We start from the raw sequence: 14,688 nt of genomic DNA on the forward strand, positions 1-14,688 counted from the left end.
TCAGGCATCTCTGTTGATTTTTTTAAGGAATTAGCTAGCAAAAGTCTGATTTAAGTCACAGTAGAAGCTCAGAAATCTACCTACAGTAGAAATGTAACCTACAGGTACCCAGATAAACCTATTTAGATAGAGAAAAAGCTAAAACCTATTCAGAGTTAGCTGCTTCATGGTGACCGCAAGCTAGAAGGCCAACACATGAAGATTGTCCAAGGGTAATGTTCAAACTCTTCATTAGTATTTTAAGAGCTAAATAAAAATTAGAAGGATTTTAGGCATAAAGGCTTTAGAATAAAGATATTTCAGCCATCTCCATAGAAAAGTGCCTGAAATCCTGCATAAAAGGCATCATTGAAGTACTTCCTGAAATACGTTTAAAGGCAAATATCCACACTTAACTTACTGTCTCTTAAAACAAATTGTTTAATTGGCTTTTCTATAGCTCGAAGGCATTGGAGCTGAAAAGCAAAGGTGTAACAGATGTTTTTAAAAATACCATTTAGAGGTCAGATAAAGTTTATCTATATCATAATTTTACCATAAAAGTTACACATCTTCTTTTTCTCCCAAAAGAAAAAATAGTGTATAGCATCTATCTGATTTTCAATCATTTGACATTTGCTAACACATTTCCCCCAATTCTTTCAGACTTATCATTTCTACATTGACAGCTAATGAAGTGATATATTTGAAACAAAATGAATTCCCACTATTAATTCTCCCCCTTTTTTTCTAATTAATTAAGAATAAATTTTGTCAACATTTCCCTGAGCTTCATGTATTAAAGAAATCAGTTGAGAAAAATAGGACTCACACTTTCTTTTTACCATTAGGCTGCTATCACACATTTTAAAAGATTATTCTTTGTATTTGCATGTCAAAAGCTCATAAAACAACTAATTTAAATATCATGCAAAGAATATATAATTTCGTGACTTCTTCATTAAAGTGGCTTTGAAAGGATTCTGTCACAAAGATGCTCTGATCATGAGAAGAAAGTAAGCATAAGGCTCAGAATTCTAATGTGATCCGTCAAGTGAAAATAAAAAGCCTTGTAAACATCTATTGCGCCCCCTAGTGGCAGAAAGGCAAAAATTAAGAGTACATATTTCAAATTTCTTTGCCAATTAATTACCCTTTACATATAAAACTTTCCTCAAGTGAGTCGTGTTCAATGCTGTGTGGTATGTAAGTCTGTAAAACAAACTAAAAGAAGTAAAAAATATCAGCCATTGTTAAATTCCTAAACATTAAGTTACATGAATGACTCCTTGCTATTTTAAATTATTATTACATGTTTGGAATTAGTTCCTCTTCTTAGGTGTAGGGTAAAATGGAGAAGTCATTTCCATAGACATATACCATATGATATAAATCAACTCTCTGTAGAAATCAATCCAGACTTCTTTTCTCGATTGTTACTATCTGGTTGATATGTTTAAGAAGCGAACAAGTCTCAGACACATTTACCTTCAAATATTCACATTTCTAACAGCACCATCTTTTCCAGTCATGCCATGTATCCTGAAATACTTAATGCAAGAAGAAAACTTCACTCCAAAAGACATTTTGAGCAATTTTCTATTGAGAACCCGGGAAAGGGAAAGAGTGTCATTGTAACTCATGAAATATGTGAAGATGCGGTCTTAAGAATGCGACGGGTGGACGGTGGTTACTTAAGATTGTCTCCGTTCCAGAAGTACCGTCTCATCTTTATCACTATCACAGGGGAAGAAATCTGATGCAGTGGCGAAAACCAGTGAAAAGGGGATTATAGACTGAATAGGATGGGGCAGCAAGAATGAATCTAAAGGAGCAGAGCGATGCAGACAGGAAAAGAGGAAAGTATCAGAAAACAGCAATCAGTGATACAATAATACATATTTCTGCCTGCTAACACGTAAATAAATTATAGTTGGGTTTTGTAAACATGAAATTGTCTTTCTAAGACACTCAACCATAAATCAGCATACATAATTCAGTCATCCTTTCAGTTACTTAAAATAGACTTTTCAATTTGTTAGGAAATAATACCCTATTGCTTAGAGCTACTAGTCTCTTTTCTTAAAATTGATTCCCTCTCCTTTCTCTAAATTCTTTTGCTTAACCCAATATTATAACTGATTTTCTGCTTATCTTCCACTTGCTTTCTTCTTCTAGCATGTATTGTCTAAGACCTTATCAGTCCTGAAACCACAAAACACTTGTTCAAAAGTATGGTTTATCAGAAAAGAATCCTGACTCTTTAAGAACTTCCAAACCTAAAGAATTACTGATTTTAGGCATTCATCCTGGAGATTTTGATTCTATTGGAAATAACAGATCTCATGCTTCACAAAATCAAAATGACAACTTCTTAGAGTCAGAGAATAAGAGGAAATGGGGAAAGAATAGTACTGGAAGTTCTTTTCCAGTATGCTCTGTATGGAATTGCTTTTGAATGACTCCTGTGTGTCAGAAATCTGGAGCAGCAGTGGCAATTAGGGAAGATGTCGCTGTTACTGGAGGTTCAGAAGTGGGGGAGAGGTGTCGGGGGGACAAAGAAGAAAGGGAGGAGGAAGTGGGGAGTGGAGGGGAGGGATGGAAATGAAGGGCACATCCTGAAGAGATAATCCCTGTATACTGATGACATCATCCCCTGCATATATATATATATATATATATATATATATCTATACACTTAGGGAATGGTCAAAGCATCTCTCATAGTTCAGTCACTTCCAAACTCAGCTGGAGGCAAGAGGAAGCACTAGAGAGCCCCCTTCAGCCTGTCTCTGACGTTTATGGACTGGGCTTGCTAGGAGGCTCAAGAAGATGATGGCAGGAATGAAAATCCACCTGGTGTGCATGATACTCCTGGCTTTCAGCTCCTGGAGTCTGTGCTCAGGTAAGCTCAGCTGCATTTCACAACTCCCTGAAGTGATTTCTTTTTCCATTTTTACAGCGTGTTGCCACTTAACGTTAATGTATCCAGGGAGAAGAGTTTCTCCCTTATTCTGGATTTCCTTTTCAGTGATAGAAGCTGGATATTTTCTCTCTCTGTTTTATGATTACAAGAACTGAAAGATTTCTTTTTCCTTTTTAAATCTGCAAGGTAATAAAAGGGATTTCAATGAAACACTTCATGTTCCCCTTTGCAATGTAACCACTAGAAAAAAAAAAAAAAAAACATGTGAAACTTAAATCAAGCTGGTCACTCTCTAATGAGAAGTACAGGAGTGGTGCCTGTCAAAGTGCAAACCCATAATTAAAACTGATTGCATTTGAAATGTTTTATCTCTTCCTCATTCACTCTCTTAGGACATGGTGGCTTCTCCCTCTCAAAAATTATTTTCTTAATTGTGTGTATATTAAGATAACAAAGTGAAAATTGATATTTAATGAATAAATGAATAAAGCATTATTTGTAGAAAATTATTTCTAGAAAAATACACACGATACCAAGCCCTTTTAAGAGTACATTTTATATAACTTTTCTGTGTGACAAATAGACGTATTATTAAGTTAACTATTTTTTGCATGTCATTTAAGTTGATACAGAATGTAACTGGACAATTGTCATTCTTATACTGATAAAAATTATTTCCCTGTAGAGTATTTTGCATGTGATAATTAAGAAGAAACCATACATTGTCAAATATCTATCAATAGCTCACCTTGAAAATAAGATTTAAATTTAAGAGAGTAATATGAAATATTATAGTGATTGCAATATGCTCTAATTAATGTTGGAAAATAATTGAATGATCACATCAAGGTGGAAAAAAACCCAAGGGATAAATGCAGCAAAAATTATTTAGCCTGTTTTATACTGTTATATCAGAAATATGACACTGAAATTAATTCAAACTCCTGCTATGATTTTATGAATTAACTCAGTATAGTGTTCTATAAATTTATTTCTATTACCTTATAGTATTTTCTAAATTTTTCTTCTCTGTGAAGTATTCATTATTGGAAACTGGAAAGAATATTCTAAAAAAAATCAGAAATCCATTTTCCACACTCTTGTACATGTATTGATGGCAACTCCACTCTTGCTTAAACAATTTTCTTAATAGCCTGTGATAAAATTGCTAAGTACACGTGATTCTAAATCCTTGTTTAAAGTAGAGAAACAAATCTTTCAAAGTGTGTTTTGTAAAATAGCATCTCAAATTAAACAAATCTCAGTGTCTTTCTTATTCTAAAATTATCAACAAGCAATTTCCTTTGTTTTTATCTTGAAAAAATGTCTTATACATACCTTTTCATTATGTTGTTTTTAAAATATCAATATGTATATATTCTGTATATGTAAACTATTTCCAGTAAAAATTATCCAGCATAGTTGATGAAATCTTTATTACATCATATAATCAGGGTTTTTTTTTAATAATGAGATTCAGTGATTAAACAACTCCAAATCATCAATAGCTCTCCTGGCATAAAATCATGTGTTTGTTTTCTTAAAAGTGCTTCTATTATTCTATTCTGTTAGCCTAAAGTAAAACTATAATTGTTTTTTTCTGAATGTTATTCTAAGGAGAATGAATACATAGCAAAGACAATAAACTTCTAAGACAAAGTTTTTTGAGACTAATCTTAAATCTCTAGGTTATAATATAATTACATGATATGTGATTATACAGTAAACATGTGGTTTTGATTTTACTCAGATTCAGAAGAGGAAATGAAAGCGTTAGAAGCAGATTTATTGACCAATATGCATACATCAAAGGTAACTTTTTCTTTTTTTTTAAACCAAGGACTGAAAAACATATGAACTCTCATTATAAACATGGTGTCCTTTTCCTATAGTAATAACTTCCCATTGAGACTGAAAAGTTCATTGGGAGGCATTTCCTTTATGGGGAAACTTTTCCTTAAGTTCAAAGGACTTAAGGGTGTGGATGTGACAGGGAAAGAAGCTATATTGATACTGTATAGTGTATCAATCACTATACTGCAAATTTAATTAAGTAGTCACATATTATTTATGTGGACATGCAAATATATTTTTAAAACTCCTCTTTCCATTCCAATCACATTGTGTATGATGAAAGGTATATTGGCCCCAAGATAAATACATAAATGAAAATTAAGTGATATTTTTTGCCTTTCTTGTGCTATTGGGGAGAGTGAAGTGGAGTTCCTAAATTAAGAATTAAAGTTCATGAAACCCATGAAAGAAATGTGGTAGAGAGTAAAGAACAATAGACTGGCAAACAGAAGCCTTGAGATCTAATCCCACAACTGTGACTTATGAACTATTTGATCTTAAGCAAGGGGGTTAGTTAACATTGCTTGCCTTTGTTTCCTTATTTTTAAATGTTGGGGTTGGAGTTTATGATCTCCTAGACATTTACATTAAGTCCACACCTTGATTTAAATTCTCCTCATAACAGAAGTGTTATTGGTACCTGCTTATTGTTTTTATTGAATCAGGTGAAACTTTGTACTGGACCTTAGTATTCCTCTCTTGGGGTCTTGAAAGCAAGGTTTTTAGATTCCAGCCTGTACCTAGGAATACAACTCAATTAGAATATACCCAGTTACCATGCTACTACACAATCTTGATTTACTCGGAGTGAGTTAATCAGTGTGTATCTAAATGTAGAGTTAGAGAACAGGTTTCCCAACCAGAAGATGTTTCTCAAAGAAAAACATATCTTGAGGTGAGGCAGTCGCCCGGTGCAATCTCTGTTGTAATGTTGAGGACTCCACAGGCGCTGTGGTAAGAAAGTAAATGCTCAGGACGACTCCTGCCACCTCAGGCTTCTCTTCCCTAATTGCATAAGCATGTTCCAGGTGCAACAACCCCCAGCATAGAAGTAGAATTATGTTCAGTAGTGGGTGTGAAGGGGTAATAGCCATTTCTGTGTGTGTATGAGAGTGTGGGTCACTGTTATCTCAGAGCTAACAAAGACGTTTTCTACTATGGTCCTTAAAAGGCATTTGGGGAAAATTTAAGCACCTATATATTTCCACAATTGCCCAGATCTACAAAAGTTGAACACATTGAAACCAAATTCTACCATGATTTGGTGGGTTTCCTATCAAGAATGATCAAATTTCATTTAGTCATTAAAACTCAGTGAACAAATATATTTAACCTAAAATAACGGATCCTTTGTTTAATACTCAATCAGAATAACAATGGCTATAATCACTTCAACTCATAAATAGGAAGACAAGTGAAGTCAATAGTCTGTTTTGAAAAATGGAACAGATTAGTATACCTTAGTGTCTTGGTAGAGATTTTACCTCTGTGATTTCAAGTTTATGTAGACAAATAAAGGTCCTCAATAATCTCCAAAATGTGATATGGTGTGGGGATTGCCAGCTACTTTGCAAAAACGTGGGAGTAGAGGTTATGATTCCTTCCCTGGCCAAGATGCTGCAAGGGAAAAACAATTTCAGTATATGAAGTGGTTTAGTTTTATTCTTAAGAGAAATACGTAGCAAAAGTATAGACAGAATAACATATACCGCTTTCATTCAGTCATGGGATATATCTCTAAAACAGATCATGGAAGAAAAATTGAATCCCATTGCCTCCTGTTTTATTTGAAATAAGTAAAATACAGACTATGATGAGGAAGCACCCAGAAGCATAATTATCCTAATTTTGCTGCTAGGATGGGAACATAAAGCTCATTTCTTATTTTTTATAAAACTACTATCACTTATTTCTCTGTGATTCAATTAGTTTTTGGTGTGTGTAGTGTTCTATGCAAATGAAAACTCTAAACTTTTGACCAGTTTAACCAAAATACTGTATCTAAAATTTTGAAAGGATAGTATTTGAAATTGGTATAACTCCATTATTAAAAGCTTCAGAAAGCTTCAGCTTTCTTCTTTCCACTCTAAAGGTAATTTCAATTTTAAAGTAAAACTATTTAGACATTGAAATACTAATGTAGAAAGACTGTTAAGCAACAGAAGGCCAAGAGAGATTCCAAAGCCTGAAAAGAAGGGGAAGATAAAGAAATTTGTTCTCACCATACAATTCTCTTTATTACCAGTGGTAGTGCTTTGGTATAGTTTTATTAAGAAAGAGAACTTTGAAGAAAAGAGTATGTTTTCTTTAGGCTCTCAAAAAGCTGCTGGAATGATGTAATTTTCTATGATCAAATTCAATGTCTTGAATACAGTAAGAGTTTAATAAATATTTATGTACTAACAATAAGAATCTAGGATTTATTACTAGCCCTTACCTTTTGTATTCAGCTGTAAGAACTTCAGGGCTCCACCACAGATGACTTTGTTTTTACTTAGGTGAAGTACTTGAATTCACCATGAATTCACCAATTCAACAATTCAAATGCTTGTAATACATTTGAGTTCAGTGTATTATAGATAGTGACCATTAGTAATATAGATTAGGTCCCATTTAATTAAGGAAACCAAAATTTGACCAGGATCTTATTCAGTATTAGGAGTTTAATCAAATAATGCTAAGTAAGAACCACAAATATTCTTGTTTTCCTCATTTTAAAAGCAAGAGAAGACAATATTCTAAATTTCTTATCTATAGGCTTAGGTCTATTATAGACATTTACGTAAAATAATTTAATAAATAAGAATGTTTATTGTTAAAGAAAATTATTCATGACACTTGTTAAAGATAGCAAGGAATACTTTATTCAAGAGGAATTATGGTTTTGCAAAGATCAGGCTCAACTCCAAATACAACAAGGACAAGTGTGGATTTACAGCCAAGGAACAGGGTTGGGGTGGATCATTGTATGGAAAATTACTGAGGAAACACTAAATCTAGGAGGATTCTTGCTAGACAACTCAATAGAATCCTAGGATGATCAGGTACCAACGGTGGGGCATTTTTACTAACTTGACTCAGAAGGATTCTTGCTAAAACTGGACTAAGTAGACCAAGGACAGAGCCCAAGGTTGGGACCTCGTCAAGAAGAGGGCTCAGAGGAGCCTAAATCAGATTTCATCAAAGACAGAGTCTTTGTCATTTTCTTGAGTGAACTATTTAAACCTTATAAGAAATGTTCTTAAATACATGTCTATTTAGACATCCTATTGTCAAAAGTGCCCTCTCTGCAGTGCTTCCAAAGTATGACAGGGGCTAAGGTGATATTAAATCGTATTATACTAGTGAGTGATGTAATGACTGTTTTAACTGGCAGAAGAGAACAAAATGCTTTACTCAGTTTCCTCATCCAAAAAAATAATCAGACAACACAAGTCCCGACAGATACTTTATGAATAAAGCATTATATGGTCAGTTAGTTTGGGGAGCATTGAATATTATGTTAGCACCGTTGAAAAGTTACAATGAATGTTTGCAAGTAAAAAGCTCTGGGGATATCTAAATTCAAGAAGCCTTTAAATTTCCTTTAAACTTCCTTTAAACTCAAGTTTTCCAATTCACTTGACAGTGGAACTCCTTTTTAAAAACAGTGAGTACAGAGCTAGTGTTCTAAGGAAAACACTCAATCAGATGATCTCTAAAGAGCTTTCCGAATGCAAAACTGTAGCATCCCATTAATTGGCAAGACATAAGGTGTTGCTGCCACACAGTGGACCATGCTGCCTCTAAGTTTCCCGTAGCAGAAAAATTCAAGAACAGGCTGATAATCACATTCGAGGGGCATAGCTGAATGTATTTCCAAACTGGTTGAAAACATTATACCGAATATTTTTGTACTCACAGATTTGCATGTCCCTAAGGTAAAATCTTAATCAAAGGCTATGCACATTTACAATTTTAATACATATTGCCAAAACACCTTTCAAGAAATTATACCAATGTATACTCAGACTAACACATATTTAGAAGAGAAAGTGTCTGTTTCTCCATATCCTTATAAGTACATCAAGCGTACTTATACTTTTTAGGGTCTTCTGACCTGATAGTAGCCACGTTGAACATCATTCCACATATTTCTGTTCCATATTTCTTCTTTGATAGCGATTCTGTGACTTGTCTGCTCATATTATTTATCTGAGGTTTAACAATTTTTAAGTGTTTGGTTTTTTTTTTTTAATTGGGGCATTCACCAGTTTCTTTTGGAAGAGCTCCACCTGTGTTAAGTATATTAACATTTTGTGGCAGCTTTTACAGTATACCTTGCTTTTGATTTTAGTTCAGGCAGTTAATTTTTGAGAGATAATTTACACATTTATGTATTTAAAATGATCTTTTCCTTTATGGATTCTGGTTTGGATATTTGCTTAACAATATTTTTCCAAATTTATAAAATAAATTCTATATATTTACATATTTTTATTTTTACTCATATTTAACCCATCTGGATATTGTTAGACTATAATATGTCAATAAACGTTATAACTAGATCTAAATCCAGCTTTCCCCATAGCCAACTGTCCCAAGGACTTCAAATGCAAACTTTGCTATCTGCTCTTCAATCATATTTACTTGGATCAAATTTTGGACATTATATTCTCTTTTGTTGAGTTTTATATTTATTCTTACTCTATTAATTCACTCTTCGATTACTGCAGCTTTAAGATACATTTTAATATCTGGTAGAGTAAGTCCTTCCTCATTACCTTTTTATTTTTCTAAGTTCTCACATATTCATACTTCCAAATTAACTTCATAATTGTTTTGCTACACTCCCTCCTCTAAACTTCCAGTCTCCCCATATTTTCCAAATTGGAACTTTGATTTGGAATTGCATTGCATTTGGAGAATAATTCAGAGAGAACTGACACCAATAAAATTGATACTAATATTTTTGAATCTTCTCATCACAGCTTTGTGGTCATTCCAAAAAAATTTTTTTATGTTCTTTAGAAAAAATTTATGCTTCTCTTCATCTGTGCCCTTTGAGATGCTTGTTAAGTTTTATGTTATTTCACACTTAGTTTCTCCAAAAATTGGCAAATGAGAAAGTTGTTAATTATGATAATAATGGTTTCAGACAAGATCTTATTAGAAAAGGATATTTTAGAAAATATTATAATTTTCAAATAAATAAATTGAGCTGTGATGTTACCTGTGACAACTATTAATGTGTGGAACAGATTCGTGGTCTCACACTACTGTAATTATCCAAATCCATTAGTATCACCTTGGCCGCTGTTCCATTAGACACTAAACTGAAGTGTAATAAGGAGAGAGTGGTATTTTTAATATTTTCACCTGTGATGTATACATGTATATTTATGTATTTCTACTTACTGTAATTTCTATTTTCTTTCTTGCTTTGCTCATGTATGTGTGTGTTTATGTGTATTAACTCTATTGCATTTGGTAAATAGAGGATATGAAGTATCGACACTCTTCAACTTTGTGATACGAAGTTACTAATTAACAACAGTGTTTTTATTTGGCTAGACTAAGAATTAGATCTTAAAAGGTAATGGCTTAGCACAATAGAACTTTATTTCTAACTCTTACAACACAAATTTTAATTGCATTAACTATTTCTTTCTACATTTCAGATCAGTAAAGCAAGTGTTCCCTCTTGGAAAATGAGCCTGCTGAACGTTTGCAGTCTTGTAAATAACCTGAACAGCCAAGCCGAGGAAACAGGAGAGTTTCCTGAGGAGGAGCTTATTACAAGAAGGAAATTTCCGACTCCCTTAGATGGCTTTAGCTTGGAAGCAATGCTGACAATATACCAGCTCCGAAAAATCTGTCACAGCAGGGCCTTTCAACACTGGGAGGTAAACAAAAACAAAATATGAATATGATTGCGGTTATACTAGTTAACTCTCATTTGTACTGATTTTTTTTTAATCCTGATCATTATCATAACAGGAAGACTTGCAAATATTAAGGAAGAATAAACCATGTGTTGAGGTTAACATTCCTTCAGATCTTCAAAGTGTCCTGCAAATATTTGGAGTTTAGCGAAATATCTTTTCTTTGGTCTTAAAAGGGGGATCTGTCTTAGGGCAGATTTGATACATATGCTTTTATTGTGGATGGCATGCTTAGGCAGTTTTTGGTGGTGGTGGTGGCATGCCTAAGAAATTTAGGAAACGCAAAATGTTTTCTTAGAAACACATAAGTCATGTGTGTTTATTTATAAACAAACACAGAACACAAAATGTTCCAGTTTCATTTGAATATATTAGGCAAATAAAACCAGAATGATAAGGATATATACATATTTCTATTTTAGTTGAATGTGTGGATTGTGGATTTCAATCATCCTTAGAAGCTAAACGAGGTCCACTATGGCTAGTACAGCCAAATTTCATTATCCAGAACTACCACAAAGGAGTGGATGAATCAGTTCTATTAAATACTACACTGGTGACTCACCACCTTTGGTTTGGAAATTTTTGGAAGAGAAAAGAGAAATGAAAATGCTTTAAGAAAAAATAAGAAGAAAATTTTAAAATTTTCCCGACAAGGGAAATATTTCTTTCAGATTAACCCCTAAGAGAAATTTGCTTCATGTTTCATATTCTGGGCTTATACCAACACTGGGGATCTGAGGGTCTGAGGATGACTTTCCTGCTAATATAACAATCTCTATAACACACTGTCACAGAGATACCCTGTGGAAAAGAGGAAATGAAATGCAGAACTTCTAGTGTTTATTCTAACTTGTAAACAAAATGATATTTTCCAGATTTAAGAAAAAAAAAAAGCTAGTTTTAATTTTCCTTGCTGGACTGTTTATCCCTTAATTCCAATTCCAGCTAAATGATTTTCTCTTCAAAATATTACATCAATAAAACTTGAAAAATACTAACTTTAACATAGGGAAATATCAATTATGTGCTGTTTATCCAGGAAAGAAAATAAACCCTCAATAAACTATAATACAGACAAATCAGGTACACATAAGATTAAAACGTTTGCTATTTTAAATGTTGTTGAGTGATTTAAAATAAAATGATAGTAGTATTCAGAGTGTAGTACAATTACAGACTATGTGCACAGAGAAACAAAAGATTAAGAAACTAGATTGTCTGACAGTAGCTGTTTTTCCTTCTATGAAATTGAACAGCTGTGGGTTGAAATAAAGTACTTGTGATACGATTCAATGCATACAGATTACGATTAAAAACTTACTCTCCTGTCAGTATTATAGTCACCCCAAAGTTTAGAAGACATTCACAGATATGAATACGGTTCTTACCTTGAGCATTGATTTTTTTAAAAATTTTGTGTAAATCATGTGCAAAACTCTGGAAAGAGTTCCTAAATATTTTATGCCAGTGGAACATTTGAATCAGAACAGTACTATCAGAAAAAGTGTTTGGAACTAATTTTAGAATGCAGCATATTTGATGAGGTATTAGACAAGATCCTACATCGAGATTAACTCCCTTGAGTTTTTGAATGTGAACTTGCTTTTAATGATTAACTATTAAGCAGCACAATATAAAGATCTTTACCATTTAAACAGAGCTTTCACATATGTTAATTTCTACAACAGCTGAGCAAGTAGGCAGAACAAGCATTCCTCTCTCTATGACTGAGAAATAGATCTTTAGAATGGCTTTCAAGTCAAATCAGTAATTAACTTAATTGAATATAAAATTCTATTGACCTGGGGCTTCCCTTGTGGCACAGTGGCTAAGAATCCACCTGCCAATGCAGAGGACACGGGTTCGAGCCCTGGTCCGGGAAGATCCCACATGCTGCGGAGCAACTAAGCCCGTGCGCCATGACTACGGAGACTGCGCTCTAGAGCCCGCGAGCCACAACTACTGAGCCTGTGTGCCACAACTACTGAAGCCTGTGTGCCTAGAGTCAATGCTCTGCAACAAGAGAAGCCCACGCACAAAGCCCACACACCACAAAGAAGACCCAGTGCAGCCAAAAATAAATAAATTAAATTAAAAAAAAAATTCTATTGACCTTTGAGGCCAAACCTGGTTTACTAGCTTCAAAACTTTGTGTTTGTTGTGATTTATGATATATTTCCATCTTTTGGTCTATCATAAATTGAACAAAAATACTCAAAGTTATATTAAGTGTGCTCCTTCATTTGGAGGTATTAATATATGGGCTTGACAAATAAAGAAAAGAAATTTTAAAGGCTGGCCTGATGAACTAAGAGCACTGAACAGAGAATCAGAAAAATCATGTTCTCATCCTGTCCCAGCCACTTGAGAGCCACCTGGTCTTGGGCAAAACATTTAATTGTTTTGACCTTCATACATCTCATCCACATATATCTTACTGTCTGAATAGCAAATGAGATAAAAGGTAGACAAATCCTCTGAAATGGAAGGCTTTATGCATGTAGGTTTCATTCATATTCGGTCTATCTTGCAGTTGATTCAGGAAGAGGTTCTTGATACTGGAAATGACAAACATGAAAAGGAAGAAGTTATAAAGAGAAAAATTCCCTACATTCTGAAACGACAGCTGTATGAGAATAAACCCAGAAGACCCTACATACTCAAAAGAGGTTCTTACTACTACTGAGAGGATATTTTATTTACATGTGATTGTGATTTACCATCCTTTAATTAAATATCAAAGTATATTTGTGTGGAAATATGACAGAACACAATTATTTTGTCTCTGCTACAATTGTGATTTATTAGATGTGATTTTTCTGCATTAATATAAATTGGACTAAATGTTTTCAAATAAATCTAGATCTTGAGCATGATGTGTTGTGTATAACTGGAGTAGATATTAATTAAGTCATATATAGAATGTTTTGTCATTTTGCAAAGCACTTTATGGGTTGTTGAAACAGTCAAAATGTTTGACATTCTAAACCAAATTATAAGAGATTAGAACAGAGTCTTATGGCAAAGTCTAGCTTACATGTCATTAACCCAAAACAAAATAATAGCACCTGTTTTATTATTTGACTGAATGTTTTATCGAATTTAAAGAAATACGTGCTCTCTTCCAAGACTTACTCATGAATCTCTCAGATATGGGGAAGGTAATCATAGTAAAATAGGACCATCTTCAAAGAATGTTTAATGAATTATTGTTAATTCTGCTTATCTTAATGAATGATCTTCAACTAAATTTGTTTTTCTGTTAAATAAACTTAATAGCTAACAAAAAAACAACAAGCCATCAGAACCATGTTTCTTTGCAGATTTACTATCATTAGAAGAGTTACCCTTTATTGACTTTTTTCCCCTCACATCCAGTGAATGATAGCTTTATTTTTAACCTCACTGAGGAACTTATGTGACTAATATTTTTCCCACTCAGGAGACCATTTCTGAGGCAAAAGGTATATTTGAAATAGCGCCTCATGAATTTCCTTAAACACTGTACTTACAGTCTCATAAGCCCTCACAGCCCTTACACCCCACCATTAGCAGTGGGCTCCTAGACTCCTGCTCTGACAGGGGGCCTAGGAGGACCTCTCTTTACAGGTTGCATCCTAATCCCATAGTCGTCTATGAAGGGAGATATCAGGATTTGACTTATTCTGGAACTAAGGAGTTTTGGGAGCTCTATGGCCTTTAGATGAGATTGCCCCTTCCCCTAGGCTAAACCCCACTTGGTAGGATTTAAGTGTAGCTCACCAATCTCTGAGTTTTTCTGATAAAACCATGACTTCTCACAACTCCCTACCATCTTTTACAGTCCTAACAACTTCAACATTAAATAGTGCTCAAGGCACTGATCCTAAGAAGGAAACTACTCCTTAGTGATTAAGAGTGTCTACTCTGGAGTCAGAAGGCCCAGATTCAGCTCCACTGTTCACTAGTAATCTTGGACAATTTATTTAACCTCTCTGTTTCCTCAGCTACTAAATGTGCAGT

The 14,688-nt window shown here is 33.9% G+C and overlaps 1 protein-coding gene across 1 annotated transcript; it reads left to right on the top strand.

Moving 5' to 3' along the window:
• The first annotated feature begins 2,777 nt into the window (after positions 1-2,777).
• On the top strand, positions 2,778-13,378 carry NTS (neurotensin). Its single transcript, XM_068561627.1, has 4 exons — positions 2,778-2,884; positions 4,656-4,717; positions 10,420-10,644; positions 13,220-13,378. Exons 1-4 carry the CDS (start codon positions 2,812-2,814, stop codon positions 13,370-13,372), a joined length of 513 nt encoding a protein of 170 aa, XP_068417728.1. The 5' UTR covers positions 2,778-2,811; the 3' UTR covers positions 13,373-13,378.
• The last annotated feature ends 1,310 nt before the right edge of the window (positions 13,379-14,688 follow it).

This window comes from Eschrichtius robustus, chromosome 13 (assembly GCF_028021215.1).
Source record: "Eschrichtius robustus isolate mEscRob2 chromosome 13, mEscRob2.pri, whole genome shotgun sequence".
NCBI classification, from domain to species: domain Eukaryota; kingdom Metazoa; phylum Chordata; class Mammalia; order Artiodactyla; family Eschrichtiidae; genus Eschrichtius; species Eschrichtius robustus.